General features: G+C 44.0%; 1 protein-coding gene across 15 annotated transcripts in view; it reads right to left on the reverse strand.

Moving 5' to 3' along the window:
* IKZF2 (IKAROS family zinc finger 2) overlaps positions 1-27,039 on the reverse strand; it is a 118,457-nt gene that overhangs the window by 50,443 nt on the left and 40,975 nt on the right. For 13 of the 15 annotated variants that reach the window (XM_085065714.1, XM_085065711.1, XM_085065710.1 and 10 more), the window contains one exon: positions 5,547-5,813. In XM_085065714.1, the coding sequence (XP_084921840.1) occupies positions 5,547-5,813 (267 nt within the window). The remainder of the gene's footprint in view (positions 1-5,546; positions 5,814-27,039) is intronic. The other 2 variants (XM_085065715.1, XM_085065708.1) reach the window with 1 other exon arrangement.

Below are 27,039 nucleotides of genomic sequence, written 5' to 3' on the forward strand. Positions count from 1 at the left end.
ACAGAAGTTTCAGTATGAGTTATCCTTCTTCGAATCTCAGACAGTGCAAAACAGCGATATTTTCACTGCAAAGCTGAGATATTTTCTGTATTAAAACAGAAATTTGACTGAGGACGTGGAGCCCACAGACCTGGCAACCGAGGAGACTTGGATTTTCCTAACCCTTGGCTGTTAATATTTGTCCCTTTGAAATCAAAGGGAGTGACTCACAAATTAATGCACTAGTTCTCAATAACATAGCCAGGGTATTCCTACTGCAGCAGCCCTGCTACATAAAAAACAGATCCAGAGGGACTTCAACATCTCTCTTGGTTAAATGCATATCTGGGAACTCAACCTTTTTTGTGTGGCAGACACTTTTGATATGCAAAGTATAGCTTAAGAACTTCTGAAACAGGATTTTTTCTTTCCAGCTTCTTAACACAAAATCACTGTGCTCATGCTGCCATCAGAAAGTATTCGCTCTTACTAATAATACTGATTTTCACCCTTCCACAAGAGGCTTTTTGTAAATATCCAGTTAAAATGAAACATTTCTCCTGATTCATCAGATGCTGCAACTGCTCTGATCCTGCTCTGTCCCAGGAAAACAAGGGAATTATCAGCAGTGCTCCTGAAATCAGTGATTTTAACACATTTTTTGTTGGGAAAAACCTGCTTCCAGATAGGGCAATTTATTATAAACCTGTAGTGACAAATCTCTCATGAAAAATTCCTGGGAAATCGTGGGTGATTTCCAATTGTCTTCTGCACAAATTTATGACTGCATTCTTAAGACAGAAAAATCTTTTAAGTGAACTACCAAAACTAGCAGAAGAGTTTAGTTATTGAGTACTGCAAGTAAAACACATCCTTCTGCCCAGAGCAATTTCAAAAATGTCAGCGTCCCTTCCTTATGCTTATGTAGGAAAAGAGATGACTTTTCAAAATGTTAGACTTCAGAATCTTAGTACAAAACTGGACTTTCAGAAATTTTGCCCTGTAATTTTTGATTCAGTACCAAATCTATTAACATTGTAAGAGATGGGAAGGCTGCACTAGGTTACAAATTAGAAATTAAACAAAATAAACCCATCCTGCTAGCAAAACTAGAGGCAGTCCAGTGGAGTTCATCACAACATGTTACTATGGCCATTTGTTTAAATTTGCTCCTGGTTAGCTGCTTAGGCATTACAGGTCTTTTATATGGAACAGCACAACTGGGTGTTTCCTCATTTATTACTTCTGTCCTAAAAACCTGAACTCTGTGTGAAAAAAAATTAAATTGCATTCAGAGTTCCAGGGTTGCACATGTTGAGTTATAACGCCATGGGTGCTAAAGCAGAACTTGAACATTTCCCTCATAGGCACATAACTCATTTCACTGAGTTAGGGCACCAAAATGCTTGTGGAGTTCAAGTAAAGATCTGAGACTGTGCTGCAGTTAACACCCCAAAAAAAGCCTACAAGTAACCTACCAGCAGCCTGAAGTGAAAGTGGGGCAAGACTGACATCCCCACTGCCTCTGCCCAGGCTGTGCTCTGCCACTGTCCTGCTGCATGCACACAGAGAAAGCATTTAACCTCTGTGTTACAAAACAATGAGGATGAGAATTTGTGGAAGCCAAATCCCCTGAAGTGTCCAAGGCCAGGTTGGACAGGGCTTGGAGAAACCTTGGACAGTGGAAGGTGTCCCTGCCAGGAGGCAGGGGTGGAGGTGGAGGTGGAACAAGAGGTGGCAGGAGGCAGGGGTGGAGGTGGAGGTGGAGGTGGAACAAGAGGTGGCAGGAGGTGGAACAAGATGGGCTTTAAGGTCCCTTCTGACAAAAACCATTCTGTGATTCTGTGCTGCCAGCCTTCCCATAGAAATAAAAAGCATTTAGAAATCTAGCAGTGGACAGGTTAAAGGACTGCATGTTAGAGCAGAGGGAAAAAAATATAAAAAAAGGTCACAATTCACAGCAAAAGGGAGGACAACACATGGACCTCGCAGAGCACAGAAGCATCAGCATGGCTGTACAAGAATATGGTGTCTGCTTTACCAAAAACAACAAGCAAAGAAATTTTAATACAGACCCACAGCAGGAAGCATAAAGAGGTAAGAAATCACTGAAGTTCCTCTTTGTTATGTCAAAAAACCTGGATTATTGGCCTCATCTCCTTCTCCCCCTCCCTCTACATCCCCAAGCACAAATCCCTGGAGTATCCAGTGGCAATATTATATGACCAAGTCATCCCCTGCAGTAACAAAAATCTTTGATAAAGATCCTGCTACTTGAGGAATGTGCTGTGGAATATGAAATTCGTACCAAAAGAACATAGTATGGGAAAGAAGGAAAATAAATCCAACTCAACACATGCTACATTTCTGACACAAGGACACGGCACAAGAGGGAGGGGGTTACCCTGCTCAATAACACAGGGATTGCATCATGCTTAATTCCCACACTGAGCATTTTATTTATTTTCTGTCAGCAATGACAAATAAATAGAAAGGCTTTCTGCTGGTGCCCAGGCAGATTACAAAAACACTTCACCTCAATTAGCAGTTTTTCAGAGAAACGCTGTGTTTGGCAGAATCAGCAGTGCCACAGGCCCCGTGATGAAGTGCCACAGACCAGAGCATCACTTGGACCATGATCTGAGGGATGAATGGGCAATCCCCAGCTTGGTCTATCACAGGAAGGGGTGACTCCACACCAGGATCAGAGATAGGACACTGAGCTCACCTACTCTGGCCTCATCCACGGCACAGACTATTTTCCCCACCCCTATATCCATTTGAACAAGCAACCATAATGCGGCAGGGAAGCCAACTGCACTTTGGGAACAGAGGAATAATGGCTGGAGAGAAGTGTGCCCCTTTCTGTGCATAGCACAGGCAGAGCCTATAGCACAGCTTCTTTCCAAGCCTGGATCCCTGGTGTGAGCAAGCCACACTCATCCCAGCACACACAGAAATTACAGCCTCTGCTATGGACCACAGCATTTTGGGTGATTTACATAAAATGCTGACAGGTTTTCGGGGAAGGGAAAAGGACTTCAGCTTTTGCCAACACAAACAACTGGCCAGATCATGCTTTGGTTGTGTGCAGATAAAGCAGAGAGTAAGGCAGGATTCAGCTCCCAAAACACTTAAATTTGCTTTGAGAGGTAGGGATGTACATGCCAGTTGGATTAGCTGATAAAGAACGTCATCCTTTTCCACTCACTAGGGACAACCTCCCTTCTCTCCACCATTCTCCCTTGGGCTGCAAAACCAGACTATCCACAGGTCAGGGCTCATTCCAGAGCTGGGGCCAGCCCATCACGCCCCACTGCTGAGGAAGTGGCAATATATTTTAAAATACTGCACTTTACAAGATAGATACCAGCATGTTAAAAATACTCCTTAAAATCCAGGATGTGGAAATCCAAGCAAACTTGTCCTTCTGTTGTGGACAGCAAAGTAGCAGCATGTATTAAAAAACAAACAAACAAAGTGGAGGGGGAAAAAAAATCCTCTGCAAAATTTGCCAACTGGTTTACCGAGAACAGAGCACTGAGATGCACATTAAAAGCAATGCCATTTCTATATGCTTGAAATCATCTGTATAGAACAGTACATCCCAGTTCCTCTGCTCTGATGGGAAAAGAGTCAGAGCTCTCCAAGGAACCAGCAGTAGCCCGAAGGAGAAAGCTACCAGTTATGCAACTGCTGCCCATGCACCCCCAGCCGGCCGTCTCGCCCGCACGCAGATGAGATTTTGTTCCGTTCGCTTTGAATTTACACATCTTCTTGAACATGAAAAAGGCAGCTTGTCTGTATTTAAAAGGTGCACCAGCAATTCAGTTTCTCAGAAATGCAGACCATTTAATTAAGTACCTAAATCTAAATTTAGCATGGCTAGTTTAGCTGCTTGAGTTCAAATATGCAGACTCTGATGCACCTACAATACATATGCTCAGATATATGCAAGCACCAGTGAAAACTTTTCGGGAGGTTGAAAGCTGGAGACTCAGTCAGGTACATTCTTGTTTCTCTTTCCCTCTTCTAGTAAGAGCACGTCAAGTTGTTAATCAAGGTTTGATTCTCCAGCTAATGCCTTTACCCTCTCGTAATTCCTGTCTAAAATCATGAGTGCATCATAAACGATACTGCCATGCCTTGCATTACACACTTAGGTCAAGTTATTATCAATACAACTTATATACAGGAGATTAACTATGTAATATATATTTATTATTCCTCTGCTCAGAAATTCTATTGATTTCTTGCCCATCAAGAGCACACTACTTGACTGCAAACTAACAGGTTTACAAAGGGATTACACAATGTCTTTCTTACTCTACTCGAAAACTCCACATTTCTTTTTTTATCTTCACAGATTTCAGTCAGTGTGAGTCTCTCACCCCATTAAATAACAGCAAAGATAAAAAACAAAATATCTTTCACTTTGCCCAAAAAAATATGAAGAACAAACACCTGCTGAGGCTCCACCACAAAAACCTGTGCTTAACCTTAATAAGATTTAAGTGTGTATCTAAAGTTAAGCTTATATTGAAGCCCTTCAGGTGACTTACATGTGCTTAAATCTCATAAAAGTTAAGCACAAGCTTAAGTGCTGTTTTGAATCAAAGGTAGACCACTGCAAGACCAAAGAGCATCATTTTCTGGCACCACCTGTACTTCTGTTGGAGGTGACTATTGCTCCCACCCGAGGAGTGGGCAGCACAGGGGAATGAGTAGCAGCTTCCTGGGCACACCACTTTACCATACTGGTCTTAAGTCCCCTGAAATACCCTGGTTTAAGCTCAAGGCCTCATTTTTCAATCCTCAAAGACTCATCCAATCAGCATATTACAGAATATTAATTCTGCCTCTTGAATTCTCAAACCCGCAAGCATGGTAAGCAGTTTGGGACTCCAAACAGTAATAGCACTAATGGAGATAAAAATACAAGTGCTGGGAGAGAACAAGCATTGAAAGCTGCCTCCAGAATGGTGTTGAGATGGTGCAGGGGAGCCAGGTGAGTGGTTCAGCTGAGGTGTCCCTGAGGGAGCTGTCACACAGTGAGCAGCAAGCCCACCCCAGCATAAGGATCACTGGGCAGTGAGTGTCCCTCCAGGGTTTGCTCATCCCAGGCCAAGGCACTTAGATAAGAAGTATGAGATCCCCAGGAAGCTGCTGGTCTCGTCCACCTCAGAGAATCTCCAATGGAAGAACATCTAAGACTCCCCTTGAAGGCTCAAAAGCTTTGCACATGCACACACACCAACAACACCACCCACCCCCCCAAGCCAGAGAATGACTCCAACCATCTTACCCCAGTCAAGAACAGTAAGAAAAGCAATTTCCAGACTTTTGCACTGTTTTTAAGAACAAAAGTCTGGAAATCAAAGTAAAGGAAGCACCATGCTTGCCAGCAAGACAGCATCACCAGAATTTGGAAAGCAGGAAGAGAAACAAAACCAACAAAGCCCATTTTCCCCCTCCCCAGCCTCCTGCGACCCCAAGAATGAACAGGGAAGAGAGAAGAGTTGTCAGGTAACATTAACATCGCCACAGATTTTTTTTCAGCTGCTTACCAGTGTGGCTCCTTTTATGTACCATTAGCACATTGGGCCCAATGCAAACCATGCCACAGACGTCACATTTCAGTTTACCATTCGGAAGCCGGATTCCTCCCTCGCTTGATAGCTCCTGGATCTTTCTGTTATCCACCAACTCGTTACTCCCAAGGAAGGGCTCTTCCAGGCTGCTTCCTCCGTCGTGGGCTCTGATAATATCGTCATGAATCAGGGGCTTCCTGTCAAATTCCTCATCACTTTGCATTTCTAGCTTTACTGAATTTGCTGAAATAAAAAAAAACAATTAAAATTAATTCCATATATCTTCTAAGTTCTCAACTACTACTATCGTGATAAACTTTTTACTTTTAGCAATATTAAATCACAGCCTTGAAGCTCAAACCATCATGAAAGCCTCATGGTGGTGATGGCATCACAAGTTACAGCTGCTAGTTTGTTGGGTTTTTTTCAATTCCTAGTTTCTATCCCTATTTAAATCTTATGAACTCAGGTACAGCACGACCCTGACACCTGCCAAAAATGTGGAGAAGCAGCAGGAGTAAGAACTGACCTCCTGCTTCTCAGCTTGAACCACAAGAGTTGCCTTCCTTTCAAGGAGCCATAGCCACAGGAGCAAAGGACAAAGCCAGAGCTGCTCCTTCCAGGTCTCTCCTGCCCAGTGCCCAGAGAGGCAGGTTTCCCAAAGGCACAGTGCAAGGAAACAAAGCAGGATTGTTCCAAATGCAAAGATCTAGAGAAGCCTGGCTCGTGGGCTGTGCCAGTAATCTCCAAACACCCTGCCTGCACGGACAGGTTCCCTGATGGAGGGGAGACCAGTCTCTGGATGAGCCTCCAGTGCTTTTTTGCTCCCACCTTCTGATTCACATCAATGGGACAGTGCCAAGCCAAACAGGGCTGCAGCGAGATCTACACTGCTGGATTATTTATATTTGCAAGTGAAATACGTGCAGTTAAAGACCTTACATCTGTCTAGTGAGACTGATGGGCTCACCGCTGAGTTCTGTGATCCTCAGGTGACAGGATAAACCTCCCCTAACCATCAAGAGCTTGTGGGATCAGCCAGTCTCTAAAGGAAACAAATATACCAGGCTTTCTGACAAAGGGGTGTCAGTGCAGGGGTGTTTTAATCACCAGATGCCCCCATTTTGATGACTCAAGAGCTGGTGGAATCTGCTGAAAGGTCCATCCCAGAGTCACAGGCTCCATCCACAGTGTCAGCCAGAAGGCAAGCCCACGTGTCTGCTTTCCTAAGCCCTGATCCTGCTGAGGGGTTTAACAAGGAGGTGATTCAGCCTTGACATCTAAGCAGTCTTTGACCTCTGTACTAAGGCCATTGGCACGAGCGCCAGCGGCAGCAGTGGACCTGGAGCACAAATCTGTGCCCTGGGTCTGCCCAGTGTCCCCAGACTCTGGCCAGATGTGCTCCTTGGCGACTGCCAAAGGGTCTCTGTCCAGGAACCCAATGACAGAGTTATAAGTAAACAGTAAGGCATAACAGTTTCAAAAAGCTGGCCTGGAAATGCCAGAAGAAAAAACCCTACTACTTAGACTTCCTCCTTCATTCTTCTTTCTTCCCCTTCCCAGAAAACCCAGGGTTCAGAGACTGGAGTTGATGTTGCAAATCTAAATCACTGCCGTTACTACCAGGAAAAGCATAATGAACACGGTAAAGGCACCAGAGATCAAGCAATGGTAAGTGTTTCTTTTTAATCATAAAACTGTTGAAACATCTTTCACTACTCATCAAGGCACTAATGGGAGCTAAGGAATGAAAAGAAAGTACTATTATGGCAAAGCCCATCCAGAGCAAGGACACTGCTGGATCAGATCACAGCAGACCAGTATCAGCACAGGCACCGCCATCCAAACTGTCTGTAACTACAAAGTATTTGAGTGCATCACTTATAGAAGGGAATTAATGTTTTTGTTGCCACAGAGATGCATTTATTGTTCTTAAAAAAGTGAAAAACAGCGCAGACTGAGAGCTCAACCAGGACGTGGCCCCAGGCAGTGTCCAGGGGCAGAAACAGGTCAAGATGAGGCTGTTTGCTTGGGAAGCAGGAGGGGACTAGCCCCGGCAGCAAGAGAAGCCATGGGAAGCCATCCTGCCCTGGTGCTGAGCCCAAGTGGCACAGCCTACAGCCTCCTGACTGGGAGGATCTACCCTTGTGGAAGGACTGAGCAGAAAGGAGGAAGAGCAAGAGCTCTGGCAGCTCTGCAGGCTGACAGGGAGAGAGCTGAGATCCCAGACCCACCTCCCCATGGAAAGCACACACTGGTGATTTATGGACAGCCCACTTTCAGAGCTAAGAAATGGCAGTTCCCTCTAATAATAGCAGCCTTTTGGGGTATTCAGCAAGTCTGAGAATGAAGCCCAAAGAAACGGTTCGCTGGCTTCAGGAGCAGCATTTAATACACTCGGCCACACAAGTAGCTACAGCAGAGCCAGAAATAGTGCCCTGTGCTTCTCACCTAAAACCCCAGGTTGCTGTCATAAGCCTGCACACTCTCCTGGCACAGTACTGCACAAAATATCCAAAAGCCACATCCCAATTGTGCATATTTATATGTACTCACAAGAGAGAGAAAGTCTTGGATTTTATGCATCTTCTTGCGTATATAAATTTTTGTCTTTCCCTGATTAGGAGTAATAAACACTTGAGTGCAGCTAGTGCTGAGCACCACGACTTCCCATTCACAGCTGTGGAGCTCTGCCTGCTCAGCACACACGAGAACAAGGCTGTGAGAGCTTACAAACGGGAAGACCACTTACTTTATCTTCCTTCCCCTAGCACGTCTTTCTGCTGAATGAGGCTTTCATGCAACAGGATAAGCAGCACAATGAAACAGCGTGAGCCGTTTGCTGAGGCACAGCCTCCCCACACTCACAGCGCTCCGCAGCTCCGGCACGCGGAGCTCACAAAGCCCAAGGAATTCATGCATCCTTCAAAACATCCCAGCTATTCCATGGAGCTGTGCAGGCTGTTTGCTCTTCCTCCTTCCCTCACCTTCCTGCACACGGAGCACTGCCACTGCCATTTTCAGAAACCCTCTGGCAGTTGCAGAAAGGTTTCCTCCAGCTGGGACCAGGCACAGGTCTCCAAGGAGGGGAGCAGGGATCTCCTCAGCTCATTGTGAGGGCTTTGCTAATCAGGTCATCTCCACTGCCTTACATCATACGGGTGTATATATTAGGCTGTGAGGTAGCTTTCAAGCAAACAGATGCTTAAATTGCATATAGTTTGTTTTCTCTGTTCTCAGCCAGCCTCGGAAGCTGCAATCATTTAGTAGTGGCACTTTGTTCTCACCTACAGCACTCAGGGAGCACAATGAACTCTGCTGCAAAGGAAAAAGAAATGTTCAAGGGATGTTGATGGCTATCCTGCATCGTACACAAGACTCCACATCAAATTTCACCATGTTGCCTTGCCTTTCTTGTTTACATGCTTGCTAAAAGCATAAATAAGTAAATGAATTTTGTTGGGGTTTTAAAAAAAGTTTTTGGGACATTCCTAAAAAAAATGACAGCAAGAGAGATAGGAGGGTTAAACTGTAATCCAGCTCACTGCAAAAGCACGAACTTGAGGTCAAACTATTTCCCTCCAGATATGACACACTCCTACTTTTCCCCAGTCTAGCAGAACACCTTGTGGGGAAAACAAAAGACAAACCAAAAGCATCTACCTATGAATACAAAGCTAATGGAACATATTCACCAGTCCACACAGTAATGTTGCTTTCTTTTTAATTCTTCATTTTTTAAAAAATTGTTTGTTGGTTTGGTGGTTTTTATTTTTTTCCAGTTTACCAACCAGCTGATGCTGAATCACACTTTATCCTGAGTGGCCAAATTGAATACAATTACTGTTAATGTCTCCTAAGTGCCAATTAAACTCCAATTCCCTGTTAAACAGCTTCTTGGGAACTTTTCAGTACAAAAGTATTTCCTTCACCCACAAATTAGTGTGGCTACAAACCAGAAGTTGGAAGGTCCACCTAAAAAAACATTCCTGGTATTTCATCTGTCATGGAAATTTTTCCCTCAAAAGTGAGATCTGAGGAAAAAGAACCCTTCTGTCTTGGTGAGAGATTTGATCTCCAGGTGGAGTGTAAATTAAAGGACTGGACATCTTTTTCTTAAGCATACAAATGAGCGTGCAATTCCCACTGGGGAACAAAATTCCTCCTGTCCAACACACCAGGGAGAAGGCAGCAGGACTGTGCCCCTCTGTCTCCTCCACTGTCTGCTGTCCTAGGTCAATGCTTATTTTATCTGTGGCCTTGGAAAGCCAGGCTGGGCACTGTCACCGAGGGTTTGTGGTCTCCCTCGGTGAGGTTGGCCTTTCCTGGCAGCTGGAGGTTGGCCTTTCCTGGCAGCAGCCATGCACCACCAGCCCTTCCTGCTTCCCCTGGAGCAGCAGCAAGGCAAGCCAGACCCCTCAAGGCCTCCCATGCCTCTTCCACCATCGCCCTTCTCTCCCCAGCAGGAAACAAAGCCTTGGCCCAGCTCCAGATAGGCATCCTTGAGGAGGCAAAATTCAAACCTGCCGCCCCCGCGGAGCCTTGGATGGCTCTGTGGGCGAACAGAGCGAAGGACATTCACAGCCACGTGCTCGCTAACCAAAGTGGCCTGAGAGCAGGTGCAGGTGGGGCACCAGCAATCCCAAGGGCTGCTCCAGGTTTCCCGTCCAGAACACACCCAAATGCAGCACTCAAAGCCCAGATGATGTGTCTGGCTTTATACACAGATGCAAAAAAATTAGGCAATTGTTACTTTCCTCTGGAAAACGAGGCCGAGCACTAACTACAGCAGCACAATGACAGGCACTACAGCACAGCCTTGTGCATATTGTCCTGTAACAGTGGTCGCTGACACCGTCTATTTTAATCATGTACTTCTCCTAGGCAGTGGATTAATGACACTGCTAATTGGCAGCTACAGACAAATAGAAAATGACCCAGGTTCTCACAGATTTTGAACCCAGTTCTTACACATCGCAAGCCTTGGAGGTTGTGTGTTCCTACCCTATTAAACTCCCTGTTTTTACACTATCAAAAGCACTCAGCAATGGTGAGTGTAATACAGTCACTTTTAAGAACTGGAATGGCAAACCAAGTAGTGTTTTGTAAAATGAAACTTAAAAGAGGAGGGGGAAAGAACCCTTCTGTCTCGATGGATTTTGAAAGTTCAAGGTAAGGAATGCCAGAATTTAGAAACAATGATCCCTGGCTCTTGTTCAGTCTAAGAGCACTTAGGTAGCAAAAAGGGTCCTTAAAGAGGGTGTTTACATCACTCCACAAGCGCAGTGAGACTTTAATGCATGTTCAAACATACTCTCCTCCTGGAATAGTACAAAATAGTCTTAGGTGAAAGAAAACCTAATCTTTGAGTTTCTTGTTGCTGGTAGAATTTGGGTCTTAGTTAACGACACTTTTCAAGTTCATTTCAGCTTAATTGTGAGCTATTAAATATGTAAACAAGGGAGCACCAGCAAGCCTTCCCTTTTTGAAAAGGCACACACACAAGAGGTGAGAATGCCAACCGAGCAGCGGCAGAACCAGGCATGGAATCGGCTCTGTTGTCACCTCATAGCCACAAAGTACTTGGCTAACAGGTTGACATTTAAAAGCAAATAGCTTTAGCAAATACTGTTTAGTTCCTGAGAAACGAGCAGATCTCCCCTTCTCCTGAGGAGCAGGGATCGCTCCAAAGCTGTGATGACGAGGAATAAGGAGAGTGAGGTCTGCTCAAGGCACCGGCAGCACATCTGTTTCTCAAGAGAAAGGAGGATGTCACTTCAATGGCACGTGTGGGCAACGCTGCCCTACCAACACTGAAATGGAAGATGTTTCAGTTGAGGTTTAGAAAGGTGTACTTCAAGGGAGCCAGTTTTGCTTTCACAGTAGATTGAAGCTTTCTGGAGGCTTAGAGAGAAGTGAAGCTTTATCTGGATGGAACAAATGAGGGTGAATGTCACCTGCAAGAGAGGGGAAGTACCCAACGCTTTTCTCGACTTAAGCACCAAAACGTCTTATCACAGACATTCCCAATGCTGGGTGTCAAATTTGTTTATTGCAAGCTGCCAAAGATTTAGCTTTTGGCCACTGAGCCAGGGCAAATCTTAGATGGTGACACCATCTTGTCATGAGTGACCTCCACAGGGTTCTGCCTATTCACACCAGTTAAATCAAACCAAATGGTTCAAGACTAATAAAAAGGAGAAGGGAATGTTTCAGAAGCTTTGTGCCGAGTCCTTTTCTGCATGCCACAAACGGGATTCTTCATCCCACAAGGAGGTGGTTAATGCGCCAGAAATTCAGTGAGAACTGATCAGCTTATTTAGGGATCCTTAGAAATTTTTAGTTTTCACATTGAAGAATTTCAGTTTAAGCCTGCTACCTCTGAAGTCAATTTAAACTCTCACTAAATGCAACAGAAGACTTATTTCATATCTTCTGGAGGTGGTGTGTGCAGTAAGTGTAGACTAACAGGTCTGTTACACCCAAGTTTAGTTTAAATTAGGATGCTGTTGCATAGCTAAGCCAAGCTTCAGTCAGGTTTTAGCTGACACAAACTGTGGTTGCCATCCTCCCTCAATCCCCAACCCTTCCATCTTTTATACTGGCACCAGTGCTCATGGAACTGGGTGCTACACCAATCCGGTTGAAAACTTATCTTCCTGACAAAAATCAACCCTTTTCAGCTGGATCAGGCCCCTGGCCAGGTGTACTGTGCCATCACAACAACCAGCTTTGGCAGATGTGGAGCAGCACCCTGGATGTCACAGCACACTTTAAGTAGCAATGGTTCTAAATCATCACGTGGCTTCTCCCAACCCCACTCTCCAGGGCCAGACACAAGGAATGAAGACTGCAACACTGAAACCTGTGAAACAACTTTTATGCTCAAATGGCCACAAGCTTATGCAAATACAAAGCTGAGAAGACCACAGTTACAGCTGGAAGGGCTCTGATTTAAACAAACAGCATCCCAGCAAGAGCAGCATTAAGAGCTGAGATCTCTTTTCTATCACAGGGCCCAATTTTGATGGCTTCAATGACACACACGCCAGAAATGCTGTGAGCCAGCAATCCTTCCAGTCTCGCACCAGGTCACATTCAGCAAGATCCCCACTGAAGTCCAAAGGTTGGGACATGGAGTAAGGCATTCCTTGGTGTAAGGATGGCAGTACCTAGCCCAGAGTCTGCCCCAGATGCCCAGCCTTCAGGCATGACTGTTTGTTCACCACAAGTCACCCATGCTGCATACCTCCATCTGGCAAGAGAATGAACTCCTAATTGAATATATATGATTGCTCAGTGTCGCAAGATTCCTCTCCAGAAAGACCTCAGGCCAAATTTCACCCACAAATGCATCTACGCAAGCGGTACTTACACAAGCCAGAGTCATGTATTCATATCCCAGGGTAGGAAAAGTACTCCTGATGACCCAGCCTCCCCCTCCCTTTTTGCCTGTACTTACAAAGTAATTATGATGCAACAAATATTGTGCTTAACATAATACAGTTTCTGCCAATTCCCTATAGGTGTAAGGAGGAGTTTCCCTTTCCCATTCCCCCTATCCTTTTGCAGTGCCAGAACCTGATCCCTATGCAAGATGAGTGAATACAGCAGTCTTTTGCTCCTAGCTGCTGTCCCCTCCACAGATGCTCAAGCTAACTGAGGTGATAGACTTGGACTTCGGGATTTTTCCCTAAGGTCAAACTAAGAGCAATTGTTGGATATATCTTTATTTGTTCTGTTCCTTTTTTTTCCTGTTTTGATGGGGTGAGAGGCAGTAGGATTTTTCTTTTTCCTCTCCTTTTGTTGTTGCACGAGATGTGGTTTCCTGGACAAATGTCATCTGGCAAACTCTGCCTTTACACAAGACATGCCCAGCCCTTGTGCTCCCCTGCTCTCTCCTCCCGCACGCCACAGGCACTGGGACTTTCTGCCTTTGTGTGAATGATTTCCCGCTTGTTCCCGAGGGGCAGGTGATGCTGGTGGTGCTCAGCAGGTTCTCCAGGGCCCCCTTGCATCGTGAAGTTCCATGTCCCAGTGGCTGTGCAGTGCAGGAGGAGGTTCAGTGCTGTGGAACCTCAGTTCAGGTCTCCCATGGCCTTTCCCTTGCCGACTCTCTTACTGTCTGCAACGTGTATGTTAAATACTGTCAGTCTCCTCTCCTACCACAGCTCTTTTTTACTTCAGTAGAGCTATTTCTGATGCACATTGAAAAGCAGAGAGAGGAGGAAAAATAAAGGCTCAGTCCCGTAGTGAAATACTGTCTCTCAAAACATTAAACCATGAACGCTTTTTTATTTTTAAGAACAGTTCAGATTCTAATAAGGGAGCAGAAAAAACATACACTCATTGAGCAGTGACACACAACATTCACCCCTAAGTGGATTTGCTAAGAGGCTGCTGAGAGCTCTATATGGTACCAAAACTAGAAGTTTGTAATGGAAAATGCTGACAAACTCCAGCTATATATGGATCATCCCTTATAAACAAAAATAAAGTGATTGATAACATCCATTTGAAGAGACCAAAACCTTATTGCTCATTTATTGTCGTCTCTGCTCCTTAAAAAGTGCAGGACTTCCTAAAATGCTTTCCAGCATACGCAAAGGGTAGTAATTATAACAGTAACGATTATTTCATTTATAAGGAACTTTCCATTAGGGATCTGCACTATATTTGAAAATACACCTGAAGAAATTGTTTGAAGCCAATGGAAACACTTCTCTGGGTCTAGACGGGGTACTTTGCTTCATTTTCTGGCATTTTTACCACTAGAGACATTATCTTAAATCAGTGAAAGGCTTTCATTACCAAGTTACACATCATCACTCACAGCTTTCAGGAAAAGTTTTATTTATTTCTCATTATATAAACTCTAAATCATCTTAATGCAACCTGACCTAGCCATGTCCTCCTCCTCCTCTAAATAAGGCACCTCCCCGACTCATCAACCCATGGAAAATTATAGGATAAGCACCTGCCACAAAAATATTTTCTGTCTTTGTCACTATATTGTAAAAATGAGATGAACAACAAAACCTGTTTCATTTCTTTGTTTGAGCCAAAGCCTTGTCTGCACCCTGGGAGGCAGGTGGCTGCTGCAAAGCAATGGGCAGATCCCCAGGTCCATTTGCAGCCCTGGTTCACTGCAAATGCCTGAGCACAGGGATTTCTCCCCATGCACCTCACAGCCACTGCTGCGCTGGACTCCTGCGTGACTGAAAGAAATAAAAGGGAAAGCAGCTTTGCCTAAACACACTATGACTACACAATGTTGAAGGAGAACTCTTAAAAGCCAGTGTCTTTGTGAATGCTGACTTCTGTCAGCACAGTGCTGCTTTGAGACATGTATTTTTACCTCAGGCAGCTAAAAAAAAAAAAAAAAAAAGTATGTCCTTACATTTTTTTTTAATTATTTGAGATGGCAAATGAGGACAAGGATCTAGGGATCTGGAAAGACCTGCTCATAGTTTAGAGACCCCAGCAGTACTGAATTCAACCACTAAGGCAGAACTCAGAGCACAAAAATTCACCCACATCTCAAGATGCACATGAAAGGGTTACTCCAAGAGTTGCTGATGGTAGTTATAAGGATGGCAGCATCTGGTTTAGTCCCTTATCTTTTCCACGTTTAGAGGACAGTACAGTTTATAATCTTTTTCCATTTTCATAAGCCACTTCAAGAATCCAAATCTGTTTAAACCCAAATTTTAATATACTGGAAATGGGGGGAGGGTATTTCTGTTGCCTCCTTCCCACAACTTAAAAGACACCAGCTATTAAAGCAGCAAGACATTTAAATGACTATTCATTCTGATTTTTTTTTAAAGCAGTGCTAGGCTTTCACCTGTATCATTATTATGTAGGCAGTGACAGATGGCAATGGAAAAATATAAAATAACTCTTAGAGTATTAACTTTTTTCAGTACCGTATGTGTCAGATTCTTTAGCATAAATAAATGGCATTACACAGTCTCATTAAATCTATACATCTGTGTAGTAACTTGCAATTTATGGATATTTTCTGACACAATGTTCAAACCAACAGGTTTAGCTCACATGTTTCTTTTCTCACCATGCCATCTCCAAGTCACCAGAAAAGCAAACAAAAGCAAAACCCTACACTAAATATTCCTGAAGAATTCTATGAGAAGATTTGCTATTCATCATCTACACATATTTAAGGGAATGAGAAGGGAAGAGGGTGGTGGGATCATGGAAGAAAGAGACTGGAGAGACTTGGCAAATAAAACATGTAATTAGGTACCTAAAATTTACATCTCTAATGAGGAAGGAATGTCTCCCCAAGTTAGATTAAAACAATAACAATAGGGACACAAACACATTTTCTCCTATCGCCCACTGAAGCATGCAAAGCCCCCACCATATCTTCACCAGAGCACCAGGAGCCCTGAGCAGATCCCCATGCACTGCTGTGCCCAGACAGAGCAGGGCCTGCAGGACTGAATGCTGAGCTGGATCAGCTCAGGCTGCTGAAGAGCTCAGGCCATCACTGACCAGGTGGAAAGGTGCTGTGAGTGGCTCTGAGCACCATTCGGCTTCATCCAGAGATGTCAGAGATGTAAGAGGTGCGTACACTCTCAGAGGCATCTGATACTTCCTCAGGCCTTCCCCAAACATGGCCCATAAATTCAGCTACTCTGTGAGAAGTATGTGTCCAGCCACCCCACAGAGCCACCCCATGGGCTCTGATGGACAGCAGGAGTTCTTGCTCCTGCAGTCCAGGCTACAGGGAGACAGCAGGGACACTGCACCTCCTGGGACACAGGGCCCTAAGGAAGGTGGGGTGGCAGGAGAGGGCTGGCTTGTACACACAGACCTGCTCCTGGGAGCATTCCCAGGCCTACCTTCTTTCATCCCTGAACAGGAGCAGGGCAACTGTGGGGACCTCATTGCTGCTACAGTCATTCCCAGTTAAAAAGTCTCTTTTTGGGCAACAAGTTGTCTTTGGGAGCCCTCGCTTTAGCACAACGGCCTGCTGGTCCAGGCTGGTAGAACAGGATGCAGCACCACTCGCTGTCACTAAACATTCATTAAAGGTGTCAGCAAAAGATAAAAATCCACAAATGCAGCTGCAGTCCCAGAACAAGGAGTACAGCAGCCCTGCAACCCCATGGCTGTGTTTCAATAGGTACCTCCACTTTCAACTCCTTTGGCAGTGTCTTTGGAGATGTTCTCCCAAGAGCTGCAAAGGATCTGGGGAGCTCTTCATTGAGTATCAGTGAACACTCCTGCCTGAAGACCAAGTCACACCTTAGACAAACCCAGGTGACACATTCCCACTGGAAAGATGAAATCTGGCATTAGCAGCAACTCCTGCACGTCACACCCTTTTGTCTGCTTGGGTAAAGGATCTGTTGGGAGCTATTTACAGACTGGCTCTTTTCCTCTAGGAGGAGCTGGTATTTCTGCCTAAAATTAAGATGGCTTGACACTTCCTACGATGAGGCCCTGTTTTTTACTTGCTTATCACTTTGCCAAAAACAAGTTAGGCTGCAATGTATGGGCAATATTTTAATTTTGTGAGTGTGTGTGAAACTGCAAATCAAAACAGTTGAACTGGCTCTGACAAAGAGGTCAGAGAAACCACCACTAGGCTCTTAGCATTCAGGTCAGGTGATCCACAATCAGCCGAAAGACCAAAGACTGCTTTCCTACGGATTTGTACCCACAGCCTCTTTCAAGCCCTCTTTCCTTGCAGGAATTGCAATTTAGGTACCTGCTGCCAAACAGAATGAGTAACCTTTAAGTTCCAGTTGCCTTTCCCCTCACTAATGAGGATCAGCAATCCCAAGAGATCCTCTGACCATGCAATTTCATCTCATGGGTACACTTCTACTGCATCAGTTCAAGAAAAGTGAGACCCAGAGACAAAACATTACTGACATGCCTTATTTTGCTTTTGAGGACGGGTCATGTGCATTTAAAAATCATTACTCACTGCAATGAAAAGAAGGGGGAAAAAGAAAAGAAAGAAAAGGGGGAAGAAACTGGCATCCTAAGAGGCTCACTTAAGCTCTTTAAAGTGCATAATTCCATCATCATACTGTACATAGCACACGATCTCTGAGGGGTAATTATCCATGGATTGGAAGCCAGTGTGAATATACACACAGTCAGTCAATATGACGTGCTTGCTGCTGCTTCTCTTTTTTTTTCTATTTTTTTTTTTTTCTTTTTAAATCAATTTTAATTGTTGTGGATCTATTTCTGCTAATAAAAGAGAGTGAACTGATTCTGGTCGGATAGATTTCTGGATACGGAAAATGAGTGAGCAAAACATGTGAGAGTACTTACTGTATTACCAGAAATATTTATAAATGGCTCTTCCCTCCCTCAACTGGCAGAATATCAAAACACTGAGGAAGCAGCACGGATGGCTTCTGAAGGGATAGAGAAAGCAAAGGTCCACCCCCCCATCACCAGCCTGGGAAAGCAATGCCACAGAGCCTCGGCAGCAGCCCAGGCTGGAACTGCACTTATAGCATCTCCCCTCTTGCTGAAGGGTGAAAACTACTGTGAGTACAAACTATATGAGAAAGGATCACAAATGAGCCCCTACAGGGAATATATAATGTGTCTGCTGGGTTGGAACAATATATGAACTGGAGAACCAAGGTTTTTTGTAACTAAGTTGTGATTCCCGGGAATGTCAGTCATTCCAGCTGAGGACAATCATGTTCTCTGAAGGCCTGATGCCTCCAAATACCAAGCTCCACCCAGACTCTTCGGGCTTGACAGTACTGAAACATTTCGTGTAAAATACAGCATCACCACAATGCTTTCATTAGCTGCATTTATATCAGCAAAATAAAAATGTGGAGACAAGCACATTTACAAGGGGCATGAACAAATCACCCCTACCCTTGCATGAGAACTTGGCTGAGCAAGGAAGGACTGTGCCCCCAAACTCCTGCCAAGGGGGTTTCTGCAGAGGCACACACCACACACACAGCAGCACCAGGATGGAGACTCCTTGCAGGGACACGTGCCTTTGCGTAACTCACACCTGCACACAGACCAACATTCTAGAACTGGATTAACCAAGTACATACTCTGAACTTTGTCTAACCAAATGTCTAACAAATGTCTAACAAATGACCATTTGTTTCCATTTATCCCACTTGCGTGGGCTGCAGGTTTTCCTGGGGGGAGTCTAGCACCCCATTGGCTGCTGTGCTCCTGGCTGTCCCTGTGAGCAGCTGGTGCTGTGGGAGTGTCCCCAGCCTGCTCTCCATTCCCATCAGTGCAGGACTACAATACGGTGCACCAATTCCCAAGTTAGCCTGTGCATGCGAAACTGCCTGGGGGTCCTGATTCAGTGTAATACTTAAGCAATCACTGATCTTCAGTGTTAAAGTCAACAGGACTTCGGTACATCCAGAGGTAATTACATGAATTCATCACTGGGCTGAGCAAGCATGTTCCAGCTCACAAAAGCAACGAAAGGACAACGTGCAGGAAGAACGAAAAGCCTTCAGGAAAGGATTAGCAGTGTCACAAGTTAAACATCTCCTCCCTGATGACATACAGGATCGGGTCAACTGTGCAGGCAAGCGAGAACACTGTAGCATGAAGTCACAAATGGTACAGCCTGCTCAAACTACTGCCTGGAGTAGCTCTGCAGGTAACAAATACAGTATACTAATGTACAATAAGCAATACTTCAACAGCTCTACTCTGTAGAAGAGGTAGGAATTTTTCAGTGTTTAACTGCACATCATTGCTATTCCAGATCTCCTACTTGGCTGTTCTAACTTTCCTAGCAGATTTAAGTGTAAGAAATAACAATAAACCTCTCTGTCATCAACCCCTGAAACCCTGCAACTCTCGCTCTACAGTTCTCAAAATCATAACCTAGGAGGGCTATAACCTAATAGCGATATGCTGCCATTAACTGGCTACTGAATTACAACAAATAATGTGGAAAGACCTGAGTGGCAACTCCACCCTACTATTTAAAAAATAGATTGTTACCTATTTGGTGACAATATGAACACATCTCAGTTATATAGTACTAAGCAACCTAACACTAGTTATAACCAATCTTGGGCTTTAAAAAAAAAAGGCATTATTTAAAAGATCATCTTAATCCACACTAAATATACAAGTTCTTCAGATGATTATGTCTTCTCGTAAGTACAGGAAATATCAAAAATTTACAGTAGGTCGTTTGAGTCCCGTCGTTTACAGCAGGCAGAAAGTAGTTCAGCACCTGCTGAAATAATTGCCGAGCAAGGAAAAGATAAAGATATAAAGAAAATTTATTGGCTGTCTAGCAGACTTTACATTCAATTTTCCCTTGTCACATTCTCATCAAGTGTATGTACCTGCACAATTCTAGTTGTGAAGGTTACGGACAGAGCCACGTTCAATTCAACTACCCCTCTGCCAAATTTGATCTGAGGGCTTCAGGAAGGCACTGTGTGTACTCCCAGGTAGGACATATAATTTTATATATCACATGCCATGCTTTATTTATCTGCTTGCATGTGCACAGGGAGTCCACTGACTTCCTTTAAAGTTCTGGAACATTCATAACCACCTTTATTCATGCATATATGCTAAAGACTCTGCAGAAAGTGACTTGCTCATATAACAATGCCGCGTTACTATTCTGTTGCCAAGTGTCTGGCCTGGGGCTTTGGGATCAGCAGCTTCCTTAAAGACACCATCAACAGGGGATTCTCACTTGAGGGTAAGAATAAAGCATCTACCATGAGGTAGAGCCTGAGATGTTTAAAGCTTAGAGATTTATTTCAGGCAGCTGCACCCCACACACATGGAGGTGGAATATTCCAGTCTCCAACTTTCAGTTCTGGTAGGAAACAAAAGGAAAACAGTTTTTACAGTGACCACCAAACACAAAGAAATAATCACATGGGTCAAACAAACAGAAATGTTTCATTTGCTGTGAAAATCATTTGAGTTGAATCAAGACATATATTTGGGAAAAAGAAAATAAAACCTTTCTGAAGTTGTATCACTTCACCCTTTCAAGCGCTGGCCCTTTTGAGCTGAAATACATAATTTTGAAACAAACGTGGAAATGTTTTCTACTTGCAAACATCAAAAGCCATTTCAGTGTTGCTGAAGCATTCTCTCCCCCAACATTTTCATCTAACTTGACTCAAATTTCATTCTGGTCCTGCTTACAAGCTGCCTTTTTCAACAATTTATTATTTGTCATTTCCACCTAGTGGTTTCCAGAACAAGCTCATTCCCAGCAGGCTGTAAGGATGTAAACCGGTCTCAGGTCAGTCTTTTGCATGAGGAGCTAAGGAAGTATTAAACTCATTTAAATGAAAGAATTTCTGAAATAGGCATTGTTTAAATAAATAATTTTTTTAAATTAAAAAAAAAAAATAAAAAGGCAAACATTTGAAACCTCTGTATGCCCTTAACTATACCATGAGAATTACATAATATTTTGGAGAGTGATATAGCTAAGCCTCCTATCCCTTTCTTCAGCACACATGGTTAATTTAGAAGCCTTCACTGGCTGCCCAGGCACAACAGGGACAAAGGAGCTCAGCAGCCACTACACCTCCGTGGTCCTGGAGCTGCACCCTTCTGCTGTGCCTGGAAACAATGCATCTGAAAATTCCCCTGGGGTGGGAAGGGGGCTGCCGATGGAATGACAAGGCTGGGAACAAACAGAAAGGCTGGGTGTGTCTGTGTGAGCAGCGCTGTCTCCAAGCACAGGGCCCAGGCTCCTCAAGGACCCAGCTTTCCTCTCCTGCTGGACTTCCTGCTTACCTGGTACAGCTCTGCCTTTGGCTCTAGCTCTGCTCCCAGACACAGGTGAGGCCAGGAAAGTCACTACAAGGATGCTATAGATACTCCAGTGCCTTGCTGAATTTATAAATGCCTTCACTTCTCTGGGCTCTAAACTTCCACTCAAGATCAGTTAAGACACTTTCATAAATCTTGCTTGGCATCTAGTTGCATCCTTAGGTGCCTAAACACATGTTTAAACAGGAATCTAAATCTCTTTGCAACTCAGTTCATCTACAAAATAGAGACTGTAATTCTTTATTTTACAGGGTTTCAGAGACAATAAATTGATTAACGTTGGAGATTAATGTTCATGTGCTGAAGTCAATGGAAGCAGAAACAAATCCTAATTCAGGGTGACATAGAGTGCTTACAGGACTCACAGCATTTGTAAAGCCAGTGCCTTCTCTGTCACGGACAAGATACATCTGCTTGCAAAGAAACTTGCACAATCTTCTCTCCATATATTTTGGCTCAAGCTAGAAGTAGCAGTCTGCCTCTTTTATGAGCCCTTCAGAAAAAAATATCTCTGTACAGCCTTTAAATTATCTACTGTTGGGTTCAATGAATTTGATGCAGAAAAGCTTGGAACATAAATCCAAGTGACAACTGAAGTTTAACACAGGCTGCAAGGAAGAGAAAGGCAGGCAGGACTTTGCATATGTTTGCACAAAAGAGAAATTGTTCAAGCGAGTGGGAAGAAATTTCTAAGGCTGATGCCTTATAACATGACCCCATACCAGTTGAGATGTCTTTCACAAAGACCACATCATGTGCTGTTAATTCCATGACTCATTATTTCCAATGTTAAAAGTATGGCTGGATACCACACTAAGAAGGGAAATTATTTTGCGTCACCACAGTAATTCTTTCTTATATTGCAAACAGAATATATTGATTAAAGCACACAGAATCTGGACATTGATTTTCAGGCAAAATAGGTAACTCATAGTAATTTGGAAAGAAGAAACAACACCTGCTAAAGCAGCACCTACTTGAAGAGACAGGGAACAAAATCTTATACCTAATATTAAATCCATTTTATCCTCTGTAAACAACACGGCAAGGCTTTAAAGAGGGGGTGCATTATACAGAAAATATCAAGGCTGACATTGTGAAAGTCACAAAGATGAAGCAGACCCTGATTCAGGTGGAAGGAAGAACCTCTATCTCCCTTTGGGGTCTGCCAAACTCTTTGAGCACTTACTCAGGCTGATGGAGCCCAAGCTCTCCATGGCATTGCTGCAGCCTCTGCCTTCTAAGCTGGCAAGGGTGTTGATCACGCATCTGTTTTCATCACAAATTCCATCTGGATTTTAGAATTCTCAATTTAGATCTCATCAAGACTCACACACATCTGCAGAGAGCTTTGATTTCTAGACACCAAAGGCTTCTAGTGGGAAAAAGCTGCTCTGAATAGTTTCCCACCCACTCTCACAACAAGACTGATAACAGTGCATTTGTGCCAGTGCTTTGGATAGAAGAGGTACACACACACATAGATATCTAAATGCAGGCACATGTGCTGCTGCTGGTGAAGCTCTTCTCTTTTCTTAGCTTGGGTTTGGATGTCCTTGATTGAAAAACATCACAGCAGCCTGAACTCATCAGTCTGCCCTTAGCCCAGCAGCCCAGGTTTTAATGAGGAAATATCTGCTGATAGCTTTTGTTTCTACTGTACCTTTAACTGTTGGCCGGAGAATTTCGGAGTAGGAAAGGACATGGATGTCAGCAGGATACCAAACATCATTGGCCACTGGTCAATCATCAAGCAAACAGCAGGGCTGAATGGAATGGATTTGACCCAGAGGTTACCAATTTTTCAAAATATTACATGTGACCATTCCTTAAACAGATTAGATGACACATTGTCAGACAAACACACAGCAGAAAATGGGACTGTTATCCTCCTATTTGTTCTCTTTTTGGAAAACAGGGAAGGCAAACTTTCAAAACTTTCAACCTTCTTAAAAAGGCAGTGAGCTTTCTGCATTCCTGACCTTTCACTTGCAGAGGGAATGCTGATTTCTTGCTGAGCTACGGCTCTGATCATCCCTGCCAAAGCTAAGATGTACACGAGCTGGCTTACCCTTGTTTCCACTGGCTGCTGGAGCACGCCAAAGAGACTGTGTGCCCTCCTGCCTCCAGCACCCAGCCAAGCAACGTGATACTTTTCAGAACCTTATATAGCACTTTAGGAGCTGTATAGAGGAGCTCGAAACAGGATGACACAGAGGGCAGCAGTGCAAGGAAGTTGAGAAATGTCTTCTACTTTTGCTCTCAAGCAGATCAAATGGTCAGTTCCAAAGTGGGGCATGATCAACTCCCTAACTTTTTGGAGGCAAAAGTTAGCTGAAAGACTAGAATAACACAGAGTAGGAGGGGAAGTGGATGTGCTCACCCACAGACAAAAAAAGAAGGTTTATTCAAGCATTGCAGTATGACAATCATGCAATGCAAATGCCCCAGTGAAGTAAAAATGTGCAGTCAGTCCTGGAGACCCGAGGTTTCAGCATTCCCAAGGCAGGGCAGCAAACTCCAGCACTCTGAGAGCAGCCTTGGGCTGTGTCATTTCTCCCAGTAAGCCCAACAGGAAACACTAGTGCTGAACAACTGCTTCTAAATACCCAAGGTACTGTTAAAACATCAAAGCTTGTGCCTACAGATCCTAAACAGTGCCAGGGTCCCTTCCTGTCCAGTGCTGTTTTAGCCAGCGTAAGGAAAAGGTGAGACAGAAGAAAGGTCTGTACCTGCACTGCCCACTCATCTATGCTGTTATTTACTGTAGTGCCCAAGATGTGCCACAGTCCTATGACACTGCATCTGAATGAAGAAAAAGGCATCAGAGTTTCATTTTACAGCCACTGCAGCACAGATCTGGGGTGCTCCTTACCAATAGCAGCGCAGACAGGCTGCATCTTCAGGCCCGAGGAGAAGAGAATTTGGCCCAAGATGATAAAGGGTTATTTTAAGGAATGCTTTTCTCTTTCTCCCTTCTCTCTCTCTCTCCATTTGTTTGTTTTGGAATTGATACCAGGAAAAAAAAATGTAACTAGGAAACAGAATACATAACCGCCTGAGGTGATGTACAAGAAGTTTCTTCGCATTCTCTGACTTTTTCCTGGTTAAAACCAGTTTGCCTGGGGATGGGCCAGCTCGGTTTCGGCTTCTTCTGCTTTCCCAGCATTCCACAGAATAGTATGACCTTCATTAACTCCACACAGCAACTGGATCCAGCTAACAAAATCCAACACATGTAGGCACTTGTCCCCCTCGTCCTCAAGGGTAGAGAAACACGGATACAGTTGTTCCAAAACTGGCCTTGCCATTTCCAGTCCTTATCCTCGCACAACAGATGCTATCAGGACTGCTCCTTGCTGGTCAAAGGCTGCAGCAGCTTCTCTGCACCCTTTCTGCTCACTGCATTAACACTCAGTTGCTGATTTAAGGAACTGCAGATCTAGTGAGGGAACATCACCAAAAAATAGTTCACAAGAAATAATAAACCACTGGTAGCCAGGGCTCTATACTTGTGTTGTCTGGGTGTCAGGGGATTTGTTACTGAGAATATGGATTTGCCCCAATTAAAAAAAAAAACAACCCAAAACCAACAAACCAAGCAACAACAGAAAACTTCAGAATTGTAGCAACCTGGATATGATTTGATGGATTAGGGGACCGGGGGGAAGGAAAGGTCTAGTCAGCCTGCAATATTACATATCTGGAGATGCAACAGAGATAGTGGGGAATGTACTGAAGATAACAGGCTGGCCTCATATTTAAGTATTTTTTCAAACTTTTCATGTGTTCGTCAGGAATTCCACTTAAAAAAAAAATCCAGTAGCTATGGGCAGCAGAAAGCAGGACACGATTATTAGCTAAAATAAAGCAAGCTCTCACCATTCACACTCAGGACCAGCACTCACAAGCCCAGACTTGGCAGTGGCAGGTCTTAAATATTGCCTACATCCTGCTACCTTCAGTTTTTCTGTATTGACAGATGAGTGATCAAGAGAAGCTTCAGACCTAGTAACTTCAAAACTAGGCTCTGCACGTCATCTAGGGCAGACAACTGCAGCAGAGGGACTGCAGCCTTTTATTCACTATGCTGTTTGTCAGGCTGTACTGCCACTTGTGACAACCTTGCAAAGGCTAAGTTGGATCTTAACCCACAAAGGCTCCTTGAGTGAAGCCACTGTGCTGCCCAACAACAGGTCCAGAGAGAGCTGCTGAAGCCTCGAAGCCTAAAGCCACTGTGACTCAGTTCAGCTGCAGATGAGTATCTGTTTAACCAAAGGCAGCTGGGTGTGATGCTAGTCCTGTCACTTCCGCAAGGAGAGGAAAGCTGGCACACCTCCTTTACACAGAGGTGCTCTTCCACCTACGAACAAGGTGGAAGAACACCCTTGACATAATTCTGACCACAATGTGTATCTAAGTACTTTCCAGACTGAGACCCTTTTCCCCATTCTGTAAAAGTCACACAAAACTCCATAAAGTCTACAGACTAAATAACCAGAATGGAGATGGGCAACAGGAGACAGAGAAGGAATAAGCCCCAGTGAAGTGTTGCCTAAGCAGTGTTCATGTTTCATTGGGGCTGGTTAGTTTAGTTTGTCATATCAGCAAAATAAGCAGAGGAAAGTGAAAGTGTTTAATATTCATAAAGTTCCATAAATAGGTCTCAGGACTTTGCTCCTCAGTAAGGATTCCAGGTACCACAGTAATACCAGAAGGAATAAAAAGTACTATCAAGCTTGTACAGTCACTATATCTCTGTTATTTGAGCAAATGGAGAGAAGTCTGTCATTTTTATCCCCGGTTTAATCTCAGACATAATCATCTGGTGGTGTGTATATTTAACCAAATTCCTCACTCTAGAGCACAAGAGTTCCACTAGCAGACAGCACCCTGGATGCTGCTATAAAGATCCTTACTGTTATGAGCATATACATATATATATAAAAACAACCACTGCATTTAAAGTAACCAACATGAGAGGTACCATCATCATACCCAAATTCCAGACTGGTTTTGGGCACACATTCTCATCTGTCTAAGTCCTTCCCCATGGGGAGTTTAACCATCACTTCACCATTTACTGCTGCAAGGGCAAATTTATGCCATCTAGTTTTACAGATCTAACAGCTAGTTATCCAAGTCCCTGCTAGCACTGTCAAGGTTCCCTGTGAAGTCAATCCAAAGAAATAAGCATCTCCAGAGGGCAAATAACTTCATCCCACCTGTTCTGTGAGTTGATGTTTTCTGGAGCAGCCTATAGTACAAGGTAAAATGACTACTTTGGACTAGATGCCTTGCCTCTGCAAGGCTGAAGTTCCTCGAAATGAACTCCACGCGGACGGCACTGTTCAGCACAGAACTTCACAGAGCCTTCCACAGAAGCTGGAAAATCTTTATCAGCCATTTTAGCTGGAGCCATTTATTACTAAGACAATGGTCCTTAATCGTTTTCAGAGCAAGTCATCCTTGGTAGATAACAAGTAAAGCAGGACCATATTCCTGTGCCTCCCTAGCTTTGGGTGGGATGCTCAGGTGGCCCACCACCACCTTCATTCTATTTTCTTGCTTATTTTGGACCTTTCAAAATACTAAACTGACGTGGTTTATCCATGCCTTCATTTCCATGTTTTACATGTGATGTTCAAGTCAT

The sequence above is a fragment of the Lichenostomus cassidix genome, chromosome 7 (assembly GCF_008360975.1).
Source record: "Lichenostomus cassidix isolate B80296 chromosome 7, HeHo_3.0, whole genome shotgun sequence".
Lineage (NCBI taxonomy): Eukaryota > Metazoa > Chordata > Aves > Passeriformes > Meliphagidae > Lichenostomus > Lichenostomus cassidix.